General features: G+C 42.5%; 2 protein-coding genes across 2 annotated transcripts; one reads left to right on the top strand and one right to left on the bottom strand.

Moving 5' to 3' along the window:
• The first annotated feature begins 51 nt into the window (after window positions 1–51).
• On the top strand, window positions 52–14,176 carry zyg11 (zyg-11 family member, cell cycle regulator). The gene is made up of 18 exons (XM_049588154.1): window positions 52–505; window positions 651–816; window positions 3,026–3,237; window positions 3,357–3,674; window positions 3,822–3,935; window positions 4,062–4,178; window positions 4,266–4,406; window positions 4,633–4,809; window positions 6,995–7,059; window positions 7,308–7,407; window positions 7,490–7,540; window positions 8,521–8,682; window positions 8,875–8,922; window positions 9,015–9,212; window positions 9,312–9,364; window positions 10,240–10,337; window positions 11,039–11,239; window positions 11,328–14,176. The coding sequence occupies exons 1-17, from the start codon at window positions 482–484 to the stop codon at window positions 11,227–11,229; spliced, it is 2,235 nt and encodes a 744-aa protein (XP_049444111.1). The 5' UTR covers window positions 52–481; the 3' UTR covers window positions 11,230–11,239; window positions 11,328–14,176.
• A 7-nt stretch (window positions 14,177–14,183) lies between these two features.
• Window positions 14,184–26,994, bottom strand: echdc2 (enoyl CoA hydratase domain containing 2). The gene is made up of 11 exons (XM_049588211.1): window positions 26,649–26,994; window positions 24,853–24,920; window positions 24,681–24,768; window positions 24,501–24,587; window positions 24,319–24,411; window positions 20,624–20,680; window positions 20,455–20,517; window positions 20,206–20,330; window positions 19,386–19,436; window positions 19,261–19,308; window positions 14,184–14,560 (listed from the first exon to the last, which is right to left on the bottom strand). Exons 1-11 carry the CDS (start codon window positions 26,887–26,889, stop codon window positions 14,483–14,485), a joined length of 999 nt encoding a protein of 332 aa, XP_049444168.1. The 5' UTR covers window positions 26,890–26,994; the 3' UTR covers window positions 14,184–14,482.
• Window positions 26,995–27,840: the final 846 nt, after the last annotated feature.

Raw genomic sequence — 27,840 nt, forward strand, 5'->3', positions numbered from 1 at the left:
CTAGCAGGCTTCCGTAGTCCAGCCCCCTCTGCTGTTGCACTTCCAGTGTTCTGACCTTTGTTGGCTGTCAGCCTAGTCAAAAATAGACCCAGCTACTGGCTGTGAAAACGATATTCCCCTCCTGACTCCGCAGCTCACAGCTCCAGCCGCTACAGTGAATAGTCGATATCTTTTAAACATGGATTCCGCCACGGCAGCGAACAGCTTTCGACATTTGTGCACGGAGAGCGATTTTCCACCTCGGAGGCGACAACAAGTGAGCTAGCTGTCTGCTCGCTCGCTCGCTCGCTCGCCGCCCTCTCCTCCTCGTACCTGTGTTGTCAGACAGGTTAGCGTAAGTCTCGGACAGGTGAACGTTGCAAAGTGAAACGGCTAACAGCGGAGCCGCTCGGCAGCTAACCTTAGCTAGCTTAGCTTTATTTCTCGCCGTTTAGAAAGCGACACCAGTCTCGGTTGCATAAGCTAAAACATCTTTCAAGCCATGGCCTGTAGTTTCCTAAACACGGTGAGTTTCAGCTTTGCTTTCAGGTATTTTGTGTGACGTATGTGTTTTTATGAGCTCAGTCGCTGCGTCGCATTACGTAAAAATAGCATATGAACAAATTGGAGTGAATGCAACCGCAGCAACAAATCTCCCTTTTTGTTTCCAGGATGAGGCGTCTCCACCGGCTCTGACCGACCTGTGTCTGACCCATGTGAGCCAGAACCTGGAGTGTTTCTGTGTGAAGCGTCCTGATGGCTCCCTGTGCTTCAGAGAGGCTGTGCTCTTCCCTCAGGAGCTCGCAGACCAGCTGCTGGCTAAGATGGCCACTGAAGGTAAACCTGGACCTCCAAAGACAGGTCATGCACAGGTGTAGATTCTGGGGGGGACTAAATATGTTGAACACGTGCATTTGTCCCCTTCTTGATAAAAACTGAGACACGACTTTTACACTATAAACTGATGCAGAAAGGCACCAGTGGGTGCTCAGAATTCACCAGAATGCAGGAATTAAGGGGGTAATGCTCAAAATTTTCTGGCAGAGGACTTCCATACCCTGCGTTTCATATCCTCCTGAGACCTAAGCTTTTGTTTGGTTTGCATTTAAAATTTCTCCCAGCTATTTGGGATAAGTAGGACCTGATAAGTATAAATAAACATTGTCTTTTCACATCAGCAGCGTGTCAAGGGTCTATATTCAACTTATCTTGCATTGAAACATGCATTATGACAACTTAATAAGGTTTATGTTTGTTTTTAAATGAAGTGCAGGAGCCTACAAGTGTTTTGTTTAGTTTGTCTCAGAGGCTCCGCAGACTGAGGACTCCACAGCTCCGCTCAGCTGTCTGCTGCTGCGAGAGAAGTGTCCTTCTTCTTCTTCTTCTTCTTCTTCTTGTGTAACCTTGTGTGTATTGGCGGTTAATACAGCATTATTAAAAAAAAAAAGAAAGAAAGAAATAGCTCAAATGCGACCCCCAGTGGTAAAATTAGGTATATAATTCGATATATCGATTCGGTTAAATATTTGGCTTTAAATCAAACCGCACAAGCCTAGCCTTTATCATCAAAAGAGATGATAACAAAGTCCCAGTGTCCTTCAACAAGCTGATTCAAATGAGCACTTTATAATTAAAGCGACACTTACCCTTCTGGAAATTTTGCGCTTTTCTTTGTTTAGGTTAAAATGCTATTAATAAGCTGATGGCACGCTAAAATGGAAGTGAATTCCACCAGAGATAAAACCTCATAATTGTACCATTCTCATATGATTCTAAGAAAACTCCGACCAATCATTGATTGGCCGAGTGTCCTGTCTGTCTTCCCCACATGGAGGCGTCCGACTGACGTAACCGCTCGGGTAGCAGGGTTGCGTTTGACTGTGCAGGACAGGTAACATTACGTTTAGTTTGCTTCTAATATAACATATAACGTTATATATGACAACACAGCATCCAGTAACTAATGGCTAATGTTAGCATACTGTAGCGTCGCCTCTGAAACATTAATGTTATCTTCCTTGTGCGTTTCCACTTACTAGTAACGTTAACACTACTATCTAACGTTAGCACTGTAACCTTACTCTAAAACTCATCAGTCATCACTGACTCTGGTTGAGTTTTATAACTCCGGGGTTGATTGGCTTGGTTGTTACGCTACACTCACTCTCCTCTTCCGTGTGTCTAGCGTTACCATGCCAACGCCTACTTCTATCATAGACGTAATGGAGGAGGGGGGAGTAGGCCTTTGGAGGGAGGTGGAGTTGTGGATGTTCAATTTTTTTCTAAGTGCTGTGTGAGATGCAAGAAAGGTAAGAGTTGCTTTAACAGTGTCTTAGCTCGTTATCATAGCTAAAAGTGGTGACATCTGTCGGCATATCAAACTACAAACATTATTAATCATAAATAAACAAGTTTCAACCATCCACTCTGATCAGGTTTTGTACCTTGTCCACGTTTGTGTTGGTGTCGGCTGCAGATCGACTTGGCAGAGATGGCTGCCATCTTGTTTTTACATGGATTAATGTATTGTGGTTTAACTGCCACTGGATGGCACAAAAAGTGTCCACAAATGAGGACAACAGGCGTAAGCTAAGCAGAATGATGTATAAGGTCCAGTAAACCCAAAATGTGATGTCCTGATGAGGACACAGGGTCTCAGGAGGGTATGTGTGCCCCACCAGTGTTGAAATAAAACCTATGGTCCCTGCAGTCCTGAACAGGGCTAGCGATTCCTGAGCCTATAAACCCCCACAGTTAAGATCTGTAGTTTAGTTTTTACACTGTTAAATCACCTGTCGAACCTTTTAATACCAACCTGAATAACTCTTGATTAAAAACAAAAGGAAATCTAAACTTGCATACATCTCCTGGGTGACTTTCCAAAGCTGCTTCTATATCTTTCAAAAACTAAAGAACAGCCACTTAATCTGATGCCATGTTGTCACCTAAACCGTGCTGTTGGTAAACAGAGGCAGTATTGTGCAAGCCCTGCTCAGTCCTGCATGACGCCGCAGATTAAACTTAACTCGGGTTCATTCCACTGCAGGTCTGCTGAATGACAGCACAGTGGGTGTATTTCGGAACTGTGAATACCTGCGGCTGAGACGAGCCTGCGTCCGTACAGCACGAATCTCTGCAGAGGCCTTCCAGAAAGCCCTCTGTCCTCACAGGCTGTTGGAGCTGGACGCTGCCAGGGTCAACGCAGACCTCACTATTCCTGATATTCTACAGGGACTGGCCACCAATAAATATTGTCAGGTAAAGTGAGATCATGTCAGCTTGTGTGACTCAAAAAAATAAGTTCTCAAACTACCCTTTTATATTTAAGGAACTGAAACTCATTGTCTGTTGGGTGTTTTCCCTCAAACATCCTGCAGGAGTCCCTCCAGCGACTTGTCTTAACAGGCCTCACCATGTCCTCTCTGGAGGAACCAATCCGGTATCGCTTCAGCTCCCTCCAGGGCCTCCGCTCCCTGTCTCTAGCCAACGTAGACTTCTATGACTCTGGGCTTGTTGATGTTTGTTCGCTGCCTCGGCTGGAGAGCCTCGATCTTTCCAACACTTCAGTCACCAACCTGAGCCCACTGCTGGGCCTGAAGGAGCGGCTGCGCTCGCTAACGCTGCACCAGCTGAAGAGGCTGGAGATGAGCACTGCTCAGCTGCTGGGAGTCATAGGCCAGTTGGATGTGTTGCAGGTTAGTGGAAGGATGGAGTTTTGCACTGTGTGTCCAATATTAAACCTGCTTTTATTTATTGTTTTGTGCTGAGAAGAACACTCAGCCATGCTTGTTTTGTGTTACTTACTACTGTGTGTGTGTTTGTGTGAAACATTGTCTGTGCAGCACCTGGACATCAGTGATGACAAGCAGTTTACCTCTGACGTGGCTCGTCAGCTGCTTGGACAGCCAGGGATCCTGCCTGCTCTTGTTTCTTTGGATGTCTCAGGGAGGAAACAGGTGTGTGTGTGTGTGTGTGTGTGTGTGTGTGTTTCTATTTGTCAATGAGCATTTCAGCTAGATTGCAAAGAAATCATACAGGCCGTAGAGTTGAATTGTAATTTCGTACATGTGTGAATGTTACAGGTGACGGATGCAGCTGTCAAGGCTTTTGTTGAGGAGAGACCAGGGATGACCTTTGTGGGACTTCTGGCCACAGATGCTGGCTTTTCTGACTTCCTCTCTGGAGAAGGAAATCTAAAGGTAGGTATAGATGTCTATATTAACATTGATAACGTGTATATATAAATCCAGGTTTGCTACACTAAATGGTCTTTTGTGTAAAAACAGGTAACAGGAGAAGCTAATGAGACCCAGATCTGTGAGGCCCTGCGTCGCTACAGTGAGAGAGAAGGCTTTGTGAGAGAGGCTCTGTTTCATCTCTTCAGCCTGACGCATGTCATGGAGAAACCCAGGCCCGACATCCTCAAAGTGAGACCACGACGTTATTGTCTTTCTAACAGTGTAGATTATCAGATTACCTTGTTTTATTATGCATAAGCAGTACATACAATGTCATATCTGATCCACAAGTGATGAAGAGTCACATTTCCTTCTAAAAAGAGTATATTGTCAAAGCCGTACACCCCCACACAAGTTCCTCATCTGTCTCACTTAACTTTAAATTCATTCCTTCCTCTCTTGTTTTTTCCCCTAGCTGGTAGTTTTGGGTATGAAGAATCACCCTGCCACTCTGAATGTCCAGCTGGCAGCCAGTGCCTGTGTGTTCAACCTGACAAAGCAGGACCTGGCAGCAGGAATGCCAGTGCGACTGCTGAGCACCGTCACTCAGCTTCTGCTGGAGGCCATGAGGACGTTCCCCAACCACCAACAGGTAACGTCATGCCTGCACTGCTTTCCCAATATCATACATCATGCATGTCATATCAGTCATGGGAACTGTGAGAGAAGGGGTAGGGAGATATGGACAAAAATTCATATCTCGGTATTTACAGGCTGACTGGCGACACACGATATATGTCTATGGGCGACACGTTCAGTTGAAAGTCAAAGCCGCATTTGAGATGTCACTCACACTTTTATAAAAACAGACTGTGATCAAAATAAAATGCAAAGACGAGGGTTTTTTCCCCCGTTTGAAAATATACAGCTGCACAACACATCAAGTAAAAATTACATAAAATAAATAGCAGAGCTGTACGTTAATGTTGTTGCACACAGCACTGGAGCTACAGACATTTAAAGGTTTGCAGCACAGGACACTGAACTATAACATGACTATGAAAGTATTGGGTAGGTTTGAAACAATTAAAAATCTTTATGGGCGGAGTCAAAAAGTCGTTTTCCATTAAATCTAGTGCTGGAAAATGATTTAAATATTTTCATTTATTTAGGTTATTAACCTTACTTATGCACAGAGCATCACCAGAGAGGCCGAGGGAGGGAACGAGCGAGAGACACTTTGTCCACGTTATATACGTCTTGTATATGAAACATCTGTGTTGTCGCTGCATTTTTTAAACAGATTTGTCGCCAGCATCCAGGCGCTGTCTCATTGTCACAAAATAGACTACAACTACCAAGAAGAACTGCGACACAATATGATCCACCTCACACATAAACTAGCAGTGCAGAGCTGTACTGCACGGGTGCCGCGGTAATTTTATTCACCTCACAGACTGATATAGTGTAGCACGTGCAACTTATAGACCGTTGTCACGCTGTAAGTTAATTAATAGGCAGATTAAGTGTTGCCGAAAAACTTGTGAGTGAGTGGGGTGGAGCTGAGAGAGGAGAGGTGAACACTGGTATGCGTCATGTAATACAGCTTGACCCTATATCGATATAAGCAGTGTTGTCTACATTGTTGCCTTGTTTGAAAATATATCAATATATCGTTAATAGTCATAAAATCACCTAGCCCCTTAACATTAACATGAGTTAATTCTCATGTATGAAACATAAGTCTGTTTTGTGTGGCCTGTCAGCAGTTCCCAACAATAATGGACAAGACAAGCAAGGCACAGATGAATATAGAAAACCTTCTGCTAAGCTACAACAGGACCAGTTAATGCCTTTCTAAATGAAATGTTTTAGTTAATGTACTGTTGAGCAGGAAACACAAAAATGAAGAAAAGCTTGTTATTGTTTTATAACCGCTGATTTTAAAATGTTAATATTGAACCTGCAATGTGCTTTATAGTACACAAAAAAAGATATGCCTTTATTGATCTCGATAGGGGAAATACCGGTGTTGCAGCAGCACAATGACAGAAATTAGTACAGATAAATAGGGAAGTAAAGAATACAATTAAAAATAGAAACAATGCAAAATATGCTTCCCCAGTGCAGCTCAGGGTCAAAGTTATTTGTAAAGGGCACCATGATAAAGAAAACCTTTCAGTTTTGACGGTGTCAGGATTATGTTTACACTCCAGACTTTTTTCCCCAGTATTTTTGAGCCACGTGTACACACTACATTCTTAATTCACACTCAGAACCTGCCTGTGTACAGACATAATCTCCAGACTTAAGCCTGCCCTGCCTGAACCAACCACACTGGCAGCTGCAGTTAGTCACAAACAAGACACAAGTAATAATTGAAGCTTGAGAGCGAGCTAGAGTTGGAGGCCTTGTCTGAGTGTAGAGGGTGGATCACAGTGTTGGTATGTAAATATCCAAGAGAGGGAAAAACTGTATGCAACCTGAGTGCCTTGTGACAGCCTCTTTTGTGTTACTCACCATGGATGGAGATAAGAGCTTCATTTAATGAAGTGCAATGAAAGACTATTGTGCTTTCTAAACCATTAATACAGTCTAAAAATCAGTGTGGCCTTAACTGGAGCCAAATGTAGGGATCTGGTTGGAACTGGATTAGTCATCGTGGAAAGCAACATGTACAGATATAAACCAAATGTATTTGCTGGATATTGTGTTGTTTGCTGGGCCTGTGCACAGAAACACAGCTGAGAAGAAGAGGAAAGTACAGTAACAGATTGCGTGAGGTCATTGCAGTCACATGTTCAGGTTTCGGACTGATGCCTGTTTTCTGTCTACAGCTGCAGAAGAACTGCCTGCTGTCTCTGTGCAGCGATCGCATTTTGCAGGAGGTTCCATTCAACAGGTGAGAAATACTCATTCAGCATTTATTAAAATAATGTTAACATGTTTTTATAATGTGCATTTCAAATGGTTACATCTGTTTAAAAGGGACGTAATATAAAAAAGACTGAAGAAGTTAATGTGCATCAGTGGAAGCAAAGCAGGAAATCAAAAACGAAAATAATTAGAAGGTTATAACAAAAAATCAAGTCTGTCGAATGTGTAATATATTTACAGCTCAAGTATTTTCTTCCTCTTTCTGTTTGCAAGGTTTGAAGCTGCCAAACTCGTGATGCAGTGGCTTTGCAACCACGAAGACCAGAACATGCAGAGGATGGCTGTGGCGATCATTTCCATACTGGCTGCTAAGGTACATGATGTGTTGCATTCATATTATATGCATTCTCAGCACATTTGTAGGGTTATTCTTGAACTCTTCTTGCCTTTTCCAGTTGTCCACAGAGCAGACGGCTCAGCTGGGAGCAGAGCTGTTCATCGTCAAGGTAAGTCTCTCATTTCAGCTCTGTTCTTTTCCTTCTTTACTAATGGACAAAAATAAAAGGCTAATTATGCCCGTGCGCCATGGCCGGGTTATCCGTCTGTCCTCTTTTCTTAAATGCAATATCTCAAGAACACCTTTAGGGGATTTCCTCAAATTTGGCACAAACGTCCACTTGGACTCAACAATGAACTGATTACACTTTGGTGGTCAAAGGTCACTGTGACCTCACAAAACTTGCTATTGGCCGTAACTTATGAAGTCATATGCTAATTATGACAAAATTTCACAAAAATGTCTGATGGAATAAAATGATTAAGGGCACATACACATGCTGCGTCTTTAACCACCTGAAAACACAGTCAGTCGCTACTTTTGTGCCTTCTTTGTGCCAGCTTTCAAGAGCGCAGTAGCAGGTTGCGTCTGAGGTTGCTAAGCAACCCTAACAAGCACCGTATCGTAGCCTATTTACCCGAAATCCTGAGTGCAGAGTTGATCTTCTTCCAGGAGCTGTTTATAAGTGTGCAGGCCTATCGTCTGTGGGACAGATGTAAAGCTCTGGCAGCCCTGCACTAACATGATCAGCATTTCCATATTTACCACAGACATATTTACGGAAGAAGGGAAAGATATCTGTCAGCTGTGATTGGTTGTTCCTCGTCACATGGTTGTGTGCTGCTGTGTTTGAAAAGTTGAACTCTGTTTATCTCAGGGCACTGCGATGACGTCACTGTGGCATTTGAGTGCGCCTGCTGTGTGTCTACATTGAAAACAATGAATTTGAGGGTGCAGGAAACGTGGCATGTGTACAGCCTCTAAGTGATGACATTTTATATCCAAAAGGTCAAAGGTCAACTTGACAGTGACATCATAATGGCCTGCAAAAACACCTCCCTAGCCGTTCTTCAACATCATAACTCAGGCATACAAGCGTGAGCTGGTAATTCCTGTTTTCAATGCTAATGTTGTCCCTCCTCCCTGCAGCAACTGCTCCACATTGTGCATCAGAAGGCTACTCAGGGCGTGGTGGACGCCACCCTCAAATTCACACTGAGTGCACTGTGGAACCTCACTGATGAATCGCCAACAACCTGCCGCCATTTCATCGAGAACCAGGGCCTGGATCTGTTTATTAAAGTTCTAGAGGTACACAGAAATGTCGGCATGTACATGTAAATAAACAGCAAGCATCAACAGCTCAGAGCAGATTACCATATTAGTTAATTATCACACTTAATTACATGTTGCTCTGCAGATGTATGTAAGCCTGTGGGGCAGGCTGACTCACTGTTGTTTTGTTTCCACACCTCCCCCACTCCCACCACCCCCCCTCTGCAGTCCTTCCCCAATGAGTCCTCGATCCAGCAGAAGGTTCTCGGTCTGCTGGTGAGTTCACTGCTCTCTTATTATCCTCTAGAAAAAAACAAAGTTGAATACATTTACAATATTAAAACATCATTACTCTTTTTGTTGTGTAGAACAACATAGCTGAGGTCGGAGAGCTTCATGTGGAGCTGATGGTGCAGGGCTTCTTGGACCACATCAGCAACCTGCTGCACAGCCCAGAGGTGGAGGTCAGCTACTTCGCCGCGGGCATCCTCGCACATCTGACGTCACGGGGGGAGGCAGCCTGGACGCTCAGCCCTGAGCTTCGGTCCTCGCTGCTGGAGCAGCTGGTAAGAGTCAGCAAAACTTCTTCTAACGCCCACATGTAGACACTGTGCACAGTTATTTTGAAAAGTTTTGAGTTGGTTTTTATTTCTGTCTCTCTCTAGCATGATGTCATTATGCAGTGGCCCCCGCCTGAGTGTGAGATGGTGGCCTACAGGTGAGACGCAGCTGCTCTACTGTAATAATAAAGCAGACAAACACATTAATATAAGCAGGTCCTACATTTCCTTACAGGCTCAGCAGTGAAACTGTTCATAACCTGTGACAAAAATTAACCCAATTCTGCCGGGAACTGAAATTCTCTGGTCTTACCTGACAGCAAATCATATAGTTTCTGAGATACAGCCACTGTCGTACCATACCATATTTAGTCTTTGTGCACATGGGACTGTTTTTCCATGTTTCTATGTATTTTAGGGGAAACAGTCGTCCCATGTGCTCAAAGACTAAAAATAGCATGACAAGAAAATGGCTCAGAAACTACAAGGAGCACAATCAAGTCTATCTATAAACTCATAACAAGTTGAATCAAGGATATGCACACACACATGTGGTGTAAAAAAAAATATGGAAAACATTTAATAAACATAATGCAGCACTTTTTCTAACTTGACTTTGGCTAAAACTGTGATTTTCCATGTGATCCAAAAGTTGTACTGTTAGACAGTTGCCCAGAGTACGTCTGGACCAGATTTCAAATCTTTAGAACAATCAGAACAAATGTTTTGGCACTTTTCCTTATCATACTAAATATAGTCTGTGGGCACAAACAGTGTAATGAAGGAAGGATCATTGAGCAAGTCTGCTCAAATTTATTTTCATACAGTGCTGGAAAATGTGTTTTAAGGGAGCGCCTTGAAAAACAAGTCAGTAAAACGTTTCATGCATGTTTTATGTTGAGCTTTAGAGTTGATGTTGGTGTGAATTAGAGTCAAAACAGCCTTTTCTTAGAAGTCAAAAGATCCACAGTCAGAACTTGAGCACGTGACATGCAGTATAAACTTATATATCTTGTTGTCTCTCGTTGTTTAGGTCATTCAACCCCTTCTTTCCCCTACTGGAGTGCTTTCACACCCCTGGTGTCCAGCTGTGGGCAGCCTGGGCCATGCAACATGTCTGCAGCAAGAACGGTGAGAAATTTACTGACATCTGTTTGGACGGTTATTTACCAGAGGGTGACACAGGAGTGGATTTTCACTCCTGTCCTATGATACTTGCACACAAAAAACTCCTGTGTCATCCCAGTCTGGGAAAGAATGACTCTCATTCCACCCTGTTCCCATCTTGTGTATTTAAATAATAAAGAAAGTGTTTATTAATATTAGAACTGCATATTTATACTGAGAAACTGAGCATATTCAATCAACTAAACACTGAGGCAAAATTTCTTGGTAATAAACCGTATTTTGTCCAACTGCTACAAACATGGGGCAAGTAACTCCTCCGTTACACATAATGGGAAGTACCATTAAAGCGCTAACTGAAATTAGCATCACGATCTCGCTATTATCCTAAACGATCCATTTTACTTCACATGCTTAACATAAGGTAAGTATGTGTCCTCGTGACAACGGCCATATATTTCCTGTGCTCAGTGGGAAGGATCTAACATCTGCTGATTCAAATTACTAGCTCAATATTATTGATTCCCGTCCCGCCCGCTCCCATTACCTTTTTTCTGTCCCATCCCAGTCACATGATGAATGTTGAAATTGAATCCTATCCCACAGGAATCCTGTGACCCACAGGATTTCCCCCAAAAAATGTCAGCCTCTTATTTATTCACTTAACAGCTGACAGATTTGAAGTTGTATTCCCCCGTGTGTTACAGCCGCTCGCTACTGCAGCATGTTGTTGGAGGAAGGCGGCCTGCAGCAGCTGGAACTTGTGCATACGCACCCACAGACCCACAAAGACGTCAAACTGTTGGCGAAGAGCATTCTGGAGAGCCTGCAGCGCCACAGAGCCCGCACCGGTCAGCCTGCACAAACACATACGAGTCGCCGCCCACCGGCGCAATAACCTCACAGAGGTAAAGATTCACACACTAGTGGTTATTTGCTGTGTCTCAGTCTCATGATGGCTCGAGGTTTTTCATTCTTGTGCATTTTCTCCTTCAGAAAATGAGGCTCCCTGACCAAGAGGAGGATGTGAGCTGGGTCCCACCACAGAGGGGATTTTGTATGTGTGTGTGTGAGTGCATACCCCACGCACAAACACACTTTATCAAGAATGGCGAGAACATTTAAGGACAAAGACTTTGCAGTTCTTTGCACACACACTAACTTTATTTATTTTCTTTGTGTTTGTTTCAAAACAAAAAAAATGTTTCTGTGTGTGCTAATGTCGTGATAAAAAATTAAATTATGAGAACTGTCGATCAGTTACGCTCAAATCTCAACAGGAGGTTTGTTTCTGTGCTCGCTCGTTAGTCTGACATCATGATGATTTTCATACCAAAAAAAAAAAACAGTTGTCAGTGCACATGTACAAATCTCAGTGTGGGATTGAACCCCCCACCCCCCCACCCCCCCCAAAAGCTCCGCTGAGGATCGACACCCTCCAGCTCCCATATGTTACTGAGGGCTCTGGTTGCCGAATTGGTCGATTAGCTTATTAGATATACGCATGACGCTGCCATGAGCTCAAGCATGCTGGAGTTTGTCTGAACGCTCGTAATGTTCATTTTAGGAATGCTTGCTTGTTTGTTTTGTAGCAGTGTTCTGTTCACTGACACCCACGCCTCTGGGTCCTCAATACTGCTGTTGCTCTCCTCTTTATTTAGTCTTTTATCAGCTAATGCCTTTTGATTTGATGTGACAGGACACTTGCCCAGGGTGTGTTCAGTGGGTTCAAATGTTCCAAACATTAAAGATGAAAACCTAAATTATAGAGAAGTTACATGTCTTTGAGAAGCTCCAGTGCGTTTTCTTTTTTAAACATTTGGCAGCCCTAAATGTGTCGTATCAGCGGCAAACCAGCAGTTCTGTAAATCAGAAGATCCAGAGTTCAAATAAGCTGAAATGATACCGTCAATTATGTTTGGAAAACTACATGTCCTCCTTGGACACAAATGGCAATAAGTGGTCAGTATAGTCATGATGAATGTACATGTGTTTTGAGTCAGAGCTGTGTTCTCTTTGAGAAACTTGTGTATATATCGGTATGTTTGCTGTGCTTCCCTGTGCGTCTGAAAGACAGAGACAGAGCTTCAGTGTGAGCATGTGTATGTACGTCTGTACAAGCAGCTGCATCATAAAGGCTGTGTCATTTGTAAATACTAGGAAATGAGAGAGAAATAGGAATGTTTTGTTTGTTTTTTTTTCAGGACTAGTTGAATTGATTGCATGGAAATTATTATACAGTATGTTCTAGGCTTGGGCGGTATCAAGGTATGACCATATACGGAGGTATTCAGAGATCCTGAAAGTTTGATTTTCAATACAGTCAAAAATACAGACGCTCCTCTTTCTTAAGCCGTGTTTATACTTGTGCGTCAGCTCTACGCCATACCCCAAACACGTGGCCAACACCGTTGTGAGCATTTATACTCCAAAACACTAGTGGGCAGCAGGGTTTCTGTGAAGTGCAGTAAAGTTTAGTTGATTCAAAACACATTAAACATGGCTTAATAGTGACAGTTTCAAACACAAATCAGCTTCACTATAACTTGCAGCATTCACAAACACTTGTCTTTATCTGGACACATTTTCCCCACAAATACAACATGCTAACATTATTAGCACAAGCCTATGGCATTTTACAGTGTATAAATTAGCCTAGCAAGGAGTCAGGGTAAAGTAAAACCTAAGATTTAAACACATACATGTTAGAGAACACTTGTTGAAAACCTGAAAAGACTGGGATCTATATTGGACTAAATCGTGGAGTTAGACCGTTAAACTGTTGTCCAGGATTTTTTGTGCGACAACCTGAGTTTTTTTGTTGTTGAAAAAATAAATAAAAAACTACTATTCTGTTGCAAACTGAGAAGAACTAGGTTGTTGAACGAGGTATTTTCGGGCAGGTCAGTGTCCTCTTTTGATTTACCCGGACTTTAGAAACGTAGCATTGTAAGCTAGACTGATAGACATGCTACAATGACTCCTGTCACCAGGATCTCAGCTTTTACACTTTGTTTTTGTTTGTTTGTTTTACACAAATACCATCATATACCGTATGACCCAGTAAAATGTCAGGAAGGTATGAAAATACAGATACCGCCCAAGCCTAGAATGTTGCGTTGTTTGTTTATCTGAGAATTATGATAAGAACAAAGTAAACACAGAGAAGGAACACAGTTTACCTGAAGAGAGTGGGGGTGTTATTGGAAATATTTCTGCTCTGAAATGACTGGACATGTGACGTTAGTATCAGGACCAGGAGGGTGTTTTACTAGGTATTCTGCAGAAGCCACTTTCTGTAGGAGCTGACCTCGATGCCCACATTCTCCCACATTTTCATCAGAGGTCTTTCTCTCTGCAGTCAAAGCTAATGCTGCTTATATGAACTGCTGTCAGACCCCTGATACAACAGTTTTGAGGCACAGTGGATTTTGGCTTCAGCAGACTTGTATGTTAATGGAATAAAGAGAATATATCAGGCGAGTATTAAAAAAGTACTCTAAAACAAGCAAATCCATCACCTTATTTGCTCAGTGAATTTCAGCCTTATTGTTTTCTGTAAATCAGCTGTTGTACAAGCTTGCTAATTATGCACGTGTCCTGAGCTGATCTCTTCAGTTTCGAGGAGGGCAAAGAGCAGCAGATTACATAGAATCTGATGTTTTGGATTGTTTATTCGAGCCTCTGAACATCTCCCTGGAACACGGCCAGTTTAATTTCTCACAATTCAGATGGTAGAAACAAAAAGTCAAGCTACTGTATGTCTGCCATGACTGTGCCATGTCGCTGCCGAGAGTCACATTTTCAAGTTTGGAAATAAAGAATGTACATTCCCATAAACTGGAGATGATGCTTGTGTCACCTTTTTTATTCCAGAGAAGAAATTCACAAGTATGGAATGAATATAAAAACATACTTTTTTACTGTCATTTGTTTGTTAAAATAACAATCTCCTCTGCAAGTCTCATCCTGAATGTCACAAAAGCAAACAGTCATCACGGCAGCACGCTCACGCTGACCTTCACTAATGTATCGACACTGGCTGGGATGCAAACACACAATCAATGGGTGTTAATTGTCTGTCAGACATGAGGATATGGAGAGCAGTGTGCGTCTGTGAGAGAGAGAGAAATTCAATAGCTCAAAAGAGTTTATTCCCCAGTGTACCGCGGGGCTCTCTTCTCTATGAAGGCAGCCATTCCCTCCTGTCTGTCCCGTGTGGGGATGACCTGAAAGCAGAGGGGAAGGGTTACAGCAGGACGGCAGTGAACAGATGATCTGACTGGAGACAGCCTCCAGTCAAAAACAAATCATGGAATCATCTGTGTCTTGACTCAACAACTGAGCAAAGTTATAGTAAGTATTTTTAAAACATTGACATGACAACCTTTTTCCCCCAGTGCTTCCAAGTGGTAATATTGTTGGCACTTTTTGGATCAATATCTGTTTTCCTCTGAGCTTAGCAACTACTGCCAAACTCAAGGCTTCAAAACAAATGTCCACAAACCAATTGGTGGTGTCACACATTTCAATAGGGTTGCCCCCTGATAGTCGACCAAACATTTATCGACAAGAAAGGTCATTAGTCGGAAAATTTCATTGGTCACTCAGTTGCAGGAAAAAAAAGCGAAACTCTATAAGGAGCTGCCTCTTTTTAAAATAAATCCAAACCTATACGACTGGACCTTGTGGGACTTTAATTTGAAAGGACAGACACAGGAAGTGTCCACACTCAGCAGTCAGACAAGAGTCAGGTTAATCTCCAGGGCTGGTACCTGCGGTTATTCCACAGGCTAGTTAATAACATGTCGGGCAGGAAATCCAAAGTGTGGGATCATTTTGAGAAGGTGAAGGACGAACCCAAGGTGATATGTAAACTCATCTTCATTGGTCGACTACAAACATGACGTATCATCTGAAACATGGAAGTAGCTACATGCCCATTAGCCCACAGCGTCATTAACAGGCGGCTCGCTCAGTGTGTGACGTGCACTTGGAGATAAAATATAGGCCTATATTAATGAAGGTTCATTAGTACGGTTTGTATTTCTCTGTAATGTAGCACAGTGTTAACAATGTTACTGATACTATTCTTTCTCACACCTTCAACTCAAACCACCAAAATATATCATTTCATCATTACATTCATATCAGAAATGTGCCAACTAGTCGACTAATGGACCTAAATGGCGACTGTTGGTGGACGAGGAAAATTCTTAGTCGTTGCTAGCCTCGCTTCACCAGGCTCTTCACGTACGGGGAAGAGCCTGGTTTCCATTCACTCTGAATTTTGTCTGGATTCTGGTTCCGGTCTAGAAAGCAGATCCGGAATTCACCAAATTCACCAAAGTAAAACTTTAAATTCTGGCGCACCATCGATTTACAATAAAAGAAAAAGGTTAACTTAATGGCTTGGGGCTTTTCTTGTAAATTATATTCTTTAAATTAAAAAATTTCACCGCATTTTTATTAGCTTGGTGCTTTTATTTTGACGGAAAGGCGCATCCATTGAATTCCGGATCCTGTCTCTCTCACCCTCGTTCTGGTTCCTTACCAAAACGGCCACTAAACGGCCCCAGCCTAAGCCTGGGCAGCCCTAGTCTATGTGGTTAACAAACTTCCTTTGTGCTTTAAATAAAGTCAAGTCAAGCGAGGCTTACAGTCGACCAATCTAAACGCAGATGGCATCATTATTCTGTAGCCATGACAACGTGTGATCAACATTTACGTCATAATTATAAGTTCAGGCTGCAGTTTGTAACTTTATAAACACAGCTTCTTGTCATATTTCCTGAAACGGTCCCTGTATCCACACAGCAGCATGAGACAGATAATCTGTTCTTCCTCCTCACACTGTCTCTGATGGCCTTACAGTGTCTGAGCGAAAACAACCAATCAGAGCTGAGGAGTCTTTAATGCAGCTGTCAATCATGTTAATCACTGCTTGTGAACTGCAGTCAAACCAACAGCACTGATCAAATATGAATCAAGATTCTGTTACTGCCTATTTCTCACCTCAAATGACTTGGTCTCATTTGTATGTTTTTGACCCGACTGCCGTGGTGGCGAAAACGCTCAGGACTGTGAGACAGTTAAAGAGATAGTGCAGCCAAAAATGAAAATTCAGCCATTATCTACTCACCCACATGCCGAGGGAGGCCCAGCTCACGTGTGTGCACTTGCGCTTACGTGAATGCGGTGCACAGAGAGGCAGTCAGAGCTACAGGCTACAATGAGGCTAAAAACAGAGTTCAAATGAGGTTTTTCCAAACAACTTTTTATGTCGGGGCTTCAGGACACTTGGATCACTACGGACGAGCAGTATGGAGATATTTTGTGGTTTCAATGATGTGTTTTTGGACGTTTGAATCTGGGGCGCCGTCAGCCTCCATTAGGTGGAGTTATGTTGCTACATTTTTGGGTGCACTATCCCTTTAAAATCAGGTTAGAAGCAGAATATGTACTTGGACAACCTTCAATGGGGCAGGATAATATCAGCAGAATGTCACAAAACAATTCACACACACATACATGGAAAGTTATAGTGAGGTCCATAAATATTTGGACATTGACACAATTTTCAGCATTCCAGCTCTGTACAACACCACAATGGATTTGAAATGAAACAATCAAGGTGTGCTTTAAGTGCAGACTCTGAGCTTTAATTTGAGGGTATTTACATCCAAATCAGGTGAACGGTGTAGGAATTACAACACATTTTATATGTGCCTTCCACCTTTTTAAGGGACCAAAAGTAATTGGACAAACTAACATAATCATAAATCAAATTGCCACTTTTTAATACTTGGTTGCAAATCCTTTGCAGTCAATGACAGCCTGAAGTCTCGAACCCATGGACATCACCAGACGCTGGGTTTCGTCTCTGGTGATGCTCTGCCAGGCCTCTGCTGCAGCTGTCTTCAGTTCCTGCTTGTTCTTTGGGCATTTTCTCCTTTCAGTTTTGTCTTCAGCAAGTGAAATGCATGTTCAATCGGATTCAGGTCAGGTGATTGACTTGGCCATTGCAGAACATTCCACTTCTTTGCCTTTAAAAACTCTTTGCTTGCTTTCGCAGTATGCTTCGGGTCATTGTCCATCTGCATTGTGAAGCGCCGTCCAATGAGTTTTGAAGCATTTGGCTGAATATGAGCAGATAATATTGCCTGAAACACTTTTGTCAGCAGTCACATCATCAATAAATATAAGAGATCCAGTTCCACTGGCAGCCATACATGGCCATGACATAACAACATAGCTCCACCATGCTTCACTGATGAGGTGGTGTGCTTTGGATCTTGAGCAGTTCCTTCCCTTCTCCATACTTTTCTCTTTCCATCATTCTGGCACAAGTTGATCTTTGTCTCATCTGTCCATAAGATGTTGTTCCACAACTGTACAGGCTCTTTTAGATGTTTCTTGGCAAACTCTAATCTGGCCTTCCTGTTTTTGAGGCTCACCAATGGTTTACACCTTGTGGTGAAACCTCTGTATTTCCTCTGGTGAAGTCGTCTCTTAATTGTTGACTTGGACACAGATACACCCACCTCCTGGAGAGTTTTCTTGATCTGGCCAACTGTTGTGAAGGGGTTTTTCTTGACGAGGGAAAGGATTCGTCTGTCATCCACCACACTTGTTTTCCGTGGTCTTCCAGGTCTTTTGGTGTTGCTGAGCTCACCAGTGCGTTCTCTCTTTTTAAGAATGTACCAAACAGTTGATTTGGCCACACCTAATGTTTCTGCTATCTCTCTGATGGCTTGCTTCACTGATAGAGACAGCTCTTTGGACTTCATATTGAGAGATGACCTCACCAGATTCCAAATGAATATACCACACTTGAAATGAACTCTAGGCCTTTTATCTGCTCCTTGTAAGTGAAATAACGAGGGAATAACACACACCTGGCCATGGAGCAGCTGAGTAGCCAATTGTCCAATTACTTTTGGTCCCTTAAAAAGGTGGAAGGCACATATAAAATGTGTTGTAATTCCTACACCGTTCACCTGATTTGGATGTAAATACCCTCAAATTAAAGCTCAGAGTCTGCACTTAAAGCACACCTTGATTGTTTCATTTCAAATCCATTGTGGTGTTGTACAGAGCTGGAATGCTGAAAATTGTGTCAATGTCCAAATATTTATGGACCTGACTGTAGGTATGATGTCTGTCTATGGAGGAGTATATAAGAATGTTTGGTGAACTGCTCTGGAGGGCTGTCTCATTGTTGCGGTGTGTGAAGTTGTAAGCTGTGTCTACAATAAAATACCCGCAAAAGGATACGAACTGACCTCGTGTCATCGAGTCATTTTTGAACACTGCCGTGGTGACAGTTGAGCGTTGAGTTGAGTATCATAATCTTTATTCACTTTTGATCAGCGCTGCCTAGTTTGACCACAAATCACGAGCAGTGATTGACATGATTGACAGCTGATGTAGAGACTCCTCGGCTCTGATCCGCTGTTTTCCAACAGACACGGTAGATCCTAGCGAATGCCATTAGAAGCAACACGAAGAGGAGGAACATTGATTTTCCATAACCACTTATCCTGGTACAGGTCACCAGACTATCACAGGGCTGACACACAGAGACAGACAACCATTCACACTCACATTCACACCTACGGACAATTTAGAGTCACCAATTAACCTGCATGTCTTTGGACTGTGGGAGGAAGCTGGAGCACCTGGAGGAAACCCACGCTGACACAGGGAGAACATGCAAACTCCAACTAGCATGTTCGAGCCCAGAACCTTGTTGCTGTGCAGCGACAGTGCACGTGGAGTGCACAAGAGGACTACGACTATATGTCACATGTACTTCTGTGTGGGTATCGTGACAGTTTCAGCAAATACGACAAAAACATTTTCATAAGTTATCAAATGAAACCTTTAAAGGAAAAAGCAACTCTTTTCCAAGCACTGGAAGTCTTACCCGAGCATAACACATCCTCTCTATTGCCATTGCTGTTGTCATGTCAACCTGGAAGAGACAGACTTCAGTCACCACTATCACTGATGTAAAAGAAATAATAATAAAATGTATGAATCACCGTGTACCTCAACGCCTCTGTTCATTGCCTCTTTCGCCATCCGCACAGCGATCGGAGCCTGAGGAACAGACGAGAGGTAGATGCTGATGGTATTAATAAAACACAGCACATGGAAGCTCAATATGTCTGACGCGAAGAACAGAGGAATGACCGAACAAGACGTGACAAACTGAAAACATATTCAAAGCTGAAAAACACCTTTGCGCATAAGGAATGGTTCAACATTTAATTATAATGTATCTGAGACTCTGCATGAAAATAACCCTGATGATGTCATGGCGATGTCATTAGAGTTAGCTCAGCCTGGGCTTCGAGACACATTTATTACACAAAGCATTTTAAAGATGTGGATGTTCACAAGGCAGGGAGGGTTAAAGGACACAGATGAGTTGCATTATGGGAAATGTAGGATGGAGTGTTTTTGGAGCTTGACCCATTCGTTTCATTCATCTTTCTGTAACAAGCACATGTCGGTTAATGTGTGTGTGTGTGTGTGTGTGTGTGTGTGTGTGTGTGTGTCTGAGAGCATGTAGTGCTATTTGTGGTCCATTTCTCCACTTGACTGCCACTCTGGCCTCCCCAACTGCGGGCATCTGAACTGGAGTGAAAGAAATACGGAGCGACAGAGGCCTGGAGAGAGGGAAGAGGGAGGGGAAGGTGGGAAGAAAGCACCAGGAAAAGAGAAAAGCAGAATGAAGAGAGGCAGAGGAGATGGGTGGTTGAAAACACAGAGAGGTGATCAGGGAGGGAGGAGGAGGAGGAGGAGGAGGAGGGGTGCATCAGTATCTGAGCTGGAGCAGAGTGAAAAAGTGTGTCTGTTTTCTGACCTGGGGCCGTATCTCTCTGGCCAGGCTGAGTGCCTCTCTGTGGGCAGCGTCTCCTGTCTGGTTCTGTTCTACAGCTCTGTTTACGAGCCCCATCTCCAGAGCTGTCTGCCCTCCCACACGCTTACCTGATGACAGACAGACAGACAGACAGACAGACAGACAGACAGAGACAGTGTGATACACGAAACCCTCGCTGAACGATAAGCATCCTGCACCTACAGCAACATGTCAGCGTTTCTGTAACACCACCTGTGAAGATGAGCTCTTTGGCCAGAGTGATGCCGACCATCCGCGGCAGCCGCTGACTGCCCCCTGCAGGACAAACCACTTCAAGGTCAACATCTCACAGCTGCTTTGTCTCTCCACGAACACACTCAGTACTTTGCAAGGTCATTTCTGCGACCCAAGTTCGTCTTACCCGCCCCTGGGAGCAGCCCTCGTGTCGTCTCGATCAGACCCATCTGTGCAGAACAGGCTGAAACACACACACACACACACACACACACACACACACACACAGAGGACAGTTGAAGGTCTGTGCTGCTGAGTGCCATTAAGCTGTGGAGGGCGTAAAGTCTGACTGATGCCTCTGTCAGAGCAGCACACGCAAACACCTGCTCACCTAGCTCGTCAGCGCTCGGCCAATCACGGAGCTGCCACGACCAATTTAACCAATCACATGTAGATTCAGCTGCGTGAACAGCTGGGCAGATGTGTCCTGCCTCAGCAGCTATCATCAGTCCCCAGCTCATCAGCACATCATTAATACTGGGTGAACAGGAGCAACAACAGGCTTGTTTTCAGCTTGACCGCTGTGGATTTCCAAATCTTTAACCCCTTAACGTCCAGTTTTTACCTTTCATGTTTTCTGAAGTGTCTTCACTTAGATAGATATTTAAAATCATCTTCCTCCACAGTCTGTGTCACAGACAGTGTATTCTGCACAGGCCTGTTTAAGTTTCTTGTGAAGGACGCAGCATGTGATGATGACACACAGTGAAATATTAACTCTTAAGACTTTCCATGGCCTGAATATTCTGTGCATCATTTTATACACTTCTCCTCAAAATTAAGCCTGAGTTAGTAATGGCTGACTGCTGCTGCTTGTTAAGATGACTATTTACACAGTCTATAGATAAACACAGAATTATTTAAACAAGGGCAAAATCTCCAAAATTGAGTTTTGAGATTCATCTCTTTAATAATTAGCAACTATTTCCATTATCAGTTGATCCAGTGGTTCTCAAACAGTGTGCCGTGATGCCACTCCAGGTGTGCCGTCTGACTTTGTGATAACATCACATTATTACTTCATTAATAAACTGAACCTTTACAAAAAGGTATAAATGAGTTTTAAATTGACTGAATCATTATGTTGTCTGTAGCCATTTCCCAATAGAGAGGCAAACTGTAGCTAAAATTGTAATATAATTTAATTTAATTTAATTTAATTTAATTTAATTTAATCTAAAAAAAAAAAAATCACATAATCTCACATTATTTCCTGTTTAATGTGACGTGTTATTGGTGCTTTGATGTAATTTTTAAAATGTTTAAAATGAATTTTCGAATCATTTTGTTGAGAAATATTTCATGCTTGTCAGTTGTTACTCAGTATCAGTAAATAAAAACACACGTTTATGTCATGATAGAGTGATAACACACGTTACAGAGGTTATTGTGCACAGGTTGGTGTGCCTTGAGATTGCGGCTCGCCCTTTGGTGTGTCTTGGGCACAAAAAGTTTGATTATGTTTTTATATTAACCAATTATTGTTTGTCTATAAAACAGCAGAAAATAGTGAAGAATGCCCATTATATTCAACACAGACTGAGGTGTTAATGTTTTGTTGGACAAATTGTCCAAAATCCAAAGATACACATTTATAAGCACCAGATCCGACAATGAGAATTTAAAACAGCAAATGTTTGACAGTTTTGTTAAGAAAATTTCTAGAATAATTAATGACAGCGACAGTATTTCCTCTGAGCCTGTTGAAGTTTATGCAGACATATAAACTTAATTCTTGCAAACAACTCTAACAACAGATATAAAACTTAGAATTTTACCTGACCTTGTAAAACTTGTGAATTAAAAAAAAGAGCTTATACACTGTAATAAAAATGTCCAAGCCATCAGATAAAGAGAGATACTGCAATCACCAATAATAAATTAAAACACTGATTATTGCCAATATTTATTATATATAATTTAATATAATAGTTATATAATATATTGCCGAACAGACCAAGATAGAAGCTTCTGTCCTTGACCTTAAATAAATCAAATACAAATGAGACAAACACATCTGTTTGATCTCTCAGGGAAAAGCAGCGGCACTCTACTTCACACTGATTTGCTGTGGTCATGTCTGCTGTTAGTTTGCTTGTTTACCGTCTGTTTAATTAGACTTCCCCTGTGTTTTAATTTCACCGACAGATTTGGAAAACATTTGGGGTCCTAGGAAATTGACTTGAGCATTTTCTGATGATTAAACAAATAATTGAGTAAACAGTCCGTAGATGAATCAACAAAAGATCAATTAATAACGACATTTTTAAAAACTGACTAAAACCTAACACTGAAAAAACTTCTATGATGTCAAAGTTCCTGGGGTCCAGCTGGTTCTCACATCTGATAGGTTATTTTTGAAAAAAAATCACATACAAATAAGACCGGCTTTTCTTACAAGGCTATCAAGGCATTGGCATACAATGGCTTCCTGCCAACTTATAAAACATCCCTGGTTATAATCGCTTCTGTCTTGAAGCTAAAAAATGGCTCCTATCTACTCAGTCTTGTCAGCATTAACTTGAACCTGATGACATGATTTCTAACTGGGCAAACATGGGGTATATGTAATGTGCAGACATCTTGAGTAAACTTCATTTTATTTCTGTAATCGGATGTCTTGTTGTACCATTACTGCTGTATAGAACTGTCCCTGTAACTTTTCTGTATCGCATAAATTACCATCGTTGGTATTTACAATTTTAATTTCTCTGTGGACTCCATGTATTTTCTTACTGTCGCATTAACTGATGGTTTACTTTATGGTCGCTGAGGTAATACTCTTGTTTAGTGAACCTGAGATGCCTGCACAATTATCAACAATAATAATAATTGTTTATTTCATATTGTGAGTAGGTAATGGGTTTTTATATGTTGATGAATCTCACACTTTGTATTGTCCTACAAGCACTTTGCTCTGGTTGTAGGTTTTGGCACCTTTCTGCACCTTGTATTCTGTGAACCTGCTACTGTTGACTGTGTATTATGTTGTTTGTCTTTGTTGATCATGGTGCGCTTTAGGTCTGTTTGTCTTATTGTGTTGATTGTTTTAATGTGTTTTTAAGGACTACAGATGGAAATTAGCTTCTCTGCTAAATCTGGTGCACACATCTTTATTCTTATGAATGAGTAATGTAAGTGCATATTGTCCTTTACTAACTAAATAAAACTAAAAAAACAAACGCAACCATTTCACCTTTCAGTGAAAAAGTTTCCACTGCTCATGAGAGCAGCAGCCCTTGCTTTCGATTTTGCGCTGATTTGCTGTGGTCACGTCTGCGACTTAGCAGGAAATGTCCGCTGTTGAGTAACCATTAGTTTTCTTGTCTTTTTATGAACACACAGAAGTTCTGCCTGTGTAGTTCCTACTTGTGCATGTCGACAAACCGTATGATACTCCTGCCATCAAGAGGTGAACAGGACGTATGGACACGCCTGCTTGAGAGCAAAAGTAACGCCAACCAGCGACCCCCTGTAACAGGTCGCACATGTCTGTGAGCTGTGAAAGATTTTTATTCCAGTTGAACTGAAAATTACTTGAAAAACAGCAGATTGAGAACAGCCGCTCAGATCTGCACTGATGGTATGAAGGAGTTGTCAGTCTAGAAAAACAGCCCTAAGTGGAAGCTACTACCTCCCACCGTCCTGCTGAGACTCAACCACTGATGTGATATGACTGGACTGGTGACAGCTGTGAAGAGAACATGACATCCCCTTTCATACACCATTAACATCACCTGAAGGAAGGGAAGAGGAATATTAAATATACTGGAGCATCATGCAGACTCAGAGTTAAAACGCAAAGGTTCAGAGGTCACTCACCAGCAGTGCGGAGATCACAGGCCAAGGCCAACTCCAGCCCGCCTCCCAGAGCAACGCCGTCTATCGCTGCAATGGTCGGCATGGGCAACGATGCTGCCAGAGCATTACAACGAACAGAGGAGAGTTTATGAATGCATTAACACACTGCACACTTTTAGTCTCTCACATGTTCTCGTCCTTACCTATCTGACTCATGAGGGATCGCAGGCCGTGAACAAACAGATCAGACTCAGCGTTGTTCATCAGAGCCCTCTCCTTCAGATCTGCACCTATCATGACGTGCACATCACACATTGTAAACACAGGCTTTGATCACAGACCCGGAGGCCTGGCAGGTGTCAGATGCTCCAGACAACACTTACCTGCACAGAAAACACCTGGCACTAAACTCCTGAAGATAACTACATGCACCGCTGAGTCACTGGACAGAGTGGACACCAGCTCCTTCATCTGCGCACACGGGACATGGTGTCTTAGTCAGTGTGTGTGTGTGTGTGTGTGTGTGTGTGTGCGCTGATGTAGAGGTCTGCTCACCTGTGACACAAACACATGGCCCAGAGCGTTTCTGGCTTTGTGTCGGCACATCAACACCTCCACTATCCCTGGGAATGAGAGAAAAACAGAGAGGGCAGCAATTAACTGACTATCAAAACTGTGGGTTTATCGACTATTGATTCCTGTCAATAAATAACTAGAGGCAGGGGCGTAAATATAGACAGTGTAGGCAGGGCAGTTTCACTGGGGCCCCTGGGGTGGAGGAGCCTGTAGAGAAAGCAGGCCCTTGCAAGTGATTCAGATTGCCACCTGTGTTCAAAGATAAATGATAAAAAAAGGATATTGTTATTTCAAAAACAGTGCCATTTCCTATATATGTCCTCTACAAGGCAAACCCACCTGCGTCAAGACTTCAGAAGATGTTATTTTAACTTAAAGGCATACTATGCAGATTCGTTGCTTACTGTTCGTAAAAAAACAAAACAAAAAACAAAAAACGCTCACCTCACTACATTTGTGTTCTCTCTGTGTTGCGTGTCTTAGATGTCTGCTGCTTGTGGTTTGACACCTGGGTGCTACCCAGTCTCACCTGCACGCTGTGGGGGTACACGCTCATAAACGTCCCTAACACCGAAAATACAAAGAAAATTTAAAAAATACAGGCAGAGTGTCTGAAGAAATATACACCGCCACACGCTTCTAGTGGCTCAGAAGTGATGACAGAGAGGGATCACTTCTGTCTGAGTCTATATTTTGTTTTTTAGGGAAATCCTGCAGAGTATATATTTCATAGTGATGAAATAAATAAAACCACTGGTACATTTTACTCCAAGCTCCCTCCGGATGTCCGAGCTCCTCACCCTAACCATTGGTACATTAATCAATTGACAGAAAAAAAATGTCTAGCAATTTTCCTAATCAGTTAAAGAGAATTAGACTTCCCTTGTGTTTCGTTTACAGACAGAATATCTTTGGGTTTTGGAAAATATTTGAGGTCTAGGAGATTGCTTTATTTTTTTGTATTTCCCCCTCTATTTTCTGACAGTTAATCAAATAATTCAGAAGACAGTCGGTAGATTAATCAAGAAAAGACTGATTAATAATGAAGTTTTTTTAAAAAAGACATTAATTCAGAATTATTAGATCATTTTGCATCAGTTTTCTTATTTCTATCTGAAGTTTCATGTATTTATTTACATATTTAGGATTTAGGATTTCCATAAAATATTTCGTACTGATAGTTTTTTCTTGCTCAGAAAAACAATGAAGAAATAAACATTTAGATTTCCACTTCATGTAAGCTCACTCTCTGTGGACACTGATAAATGCATCATGCTGCAGGTCTTGATACTGAAGCACCAGCAGGCCTCGACTGAAGGATGGGACTCTGTTGTGAGGTGTATTACCTTTTAAGGTTTTACTATATGATTTTTATTTAATCTTTATTTTATTTCGTTATAATGCAATTTTATTTTATTTTTTTATTTTACTTTACTTTACTTTATTTATTGTAAATTTTTTGAACCCGAATATTTTATTTGTTTGTGGTGATAGAATAACAGAGTCTCCTTGTGTTAGGCTGCTCGACTCCCTACATGAATTTAACAAGCTCCCAATACAAGATCCCATTTTAATAATTTTACATAAATACCAGCACTTCTTTCTTTAGCAAGTGAGCAGGTCTTATATTTGTGCAGCTGCAGCCCATAGGACAAACAGGCTTTACTGTAGCGTCACGTGATGGCTGTCAAACAGTGAATGTGTGTGTTTACAGGGTGGCCAGTTTGTCAGCGTGAACTGGAACAATGTTGAGTTACATATAAGTGTGTCCTCACCATCGTCTTCCCCTTCTAACCGCTTCAAATCCACCTCCACGGGATCTGCCGCCTGCGTGTGCTGCCCGCGGCTCTGTGCGCCACTGTGCGCCGTCAGAAGGCGACTGCCTCCGGCCAGCGGTCGCGATCCGTCGCGGGGGACCAGAGCGGAAGGTCGGCCGTGCGTTTCCCGCAGAATCAGTCCCAGCCACCGCCTCGGTGAGCACCTGGGCCCTGCCAGCCTGCGGAGGAGAGTCGTCATGCTTGTGGTTGAGCTCTCAGGAGCAGGAAGGTTGTACGGGAGAGTTGCAGGAAGTTTGGAGCAGGTTTCTTCCTGTGAGAGGAGGGACTTGGCTGCTCCTGACCTTATACTTTCAGATCAGCTGTGATATCACACAGATTCCCACAATGCACCACAGACCTGGTAAGTATGGTCTGTTTATCATTTATGAATAATGAGTAACTCTGGTATTTTCCCACTTCCTGTTACCGAGTCACTGTTTCACTCAGCAACACTCAAAATGAAAATTTTGTTGTGAAAGTTTGTTTTTACTTCCTCAATCTACACACACACACACACACACACTGTCCTCCAGCCTTGTGTCCTGTCTCTGGAGTGTCCAGTCTTTGGCCAGACAAAGCGGGTTGTTGAGGTCACGTTTTCCGTCAGGCTGCCCATGTCTAGTCTGACCATGCATTATTGAGCAGGTCTTTACAGGTTATGCAATTACACAGTCAGACAGTGGCTCTGATGGCACAACAGTCTGAGCACAGAGAGCCAGGCCTCGGTGGTGTGTGTGTCTGTGCATATCCAATGTGCATGTGGTCAAGACACCGTAATAAAAATTGACAGTTTATGAAATATCACAAAGTTGTTTCAGCATTCATGTGCGTCCGATTACATTACATCGATCAGGCTACTTCCCTTCCGCCACAGCGAGCACATTTTATTGCTGTCTGGCTTTGTTGACTCTTTCTAATGGACAATGATGCAAGTGACTGTGGGCAGTGAATCATATTAATTTGTAACTGAGATGTAAATTTATCCAAAGTGTGGAGTGTAGGCGTCTGTGTGCTGCAGGCTGTCGGGTCAGGACAGTGAGTGGGGTTAAGTGGGCAAAGAGAAAATGAAACTATAACCATAACTGAATAGAAACACACTAATCACACACATCTTTACACGTAGATCCAACCTCTGATCAAAGACACACCG

Source organism: Epinephelus fuscoguttatus, linkage group LG10 (assembly GCF_011397635.1).
Source record: "Epinephelus fuscoguttatus linkage group LG10, E.fuscoguttatus.final_Chr_v1".
Taxonomy (NCBI): Eukaryota; Metazoa; Chordata; class Actinopteri; order Perciformes; family Serranidae; genus Epinephelus; species Epinephelus fuscoguttatus.

Bases quoted from the DNA above. Each gene is read 5' to 3' on its own strand.
- zyg11 (XM_049588154.1), top strand. From the start codon at position 482: ATGGCCTGTAGTTTCCTAAACACG. The intron at 3,238-3,356 runs GTAAAGTGAGAT...AACATCCTGCAG, and splicing joins CCACCAATAAATATTGTCAG to GAGTCCCTCCAGCGACTTGT. The intron at 7,408-7,489 runs GTACATGATGTG...TGCCTTTTCCAG, and splicing joins TTTCCATACTGGCTGCTAAG to TTGTCCACAGAGCAGACGGC.
- echdc2 (XM_049588211.1), bottom strand. From the start codon at position 26,889: ATGACGACTCTCCTCCGCAGGCTGGCAGGGCCCAGGTGCTCACCGAGG. The intron at 24,921-26,648 runs GTGAGGACACAC...TCTCATTCCCAG, and splicing joins GTTAGAAGGGGAAGACGATG to GGATAGTGGAGGTGTTGATG. The intron at 20,518-20,623 runs GTAAGACGAACT...TTTGTCCTGCAG, and splicing joins AGGGCTGCTCCCAGGGGCGG to GGGGCAGTCAGCGGCTGCCG.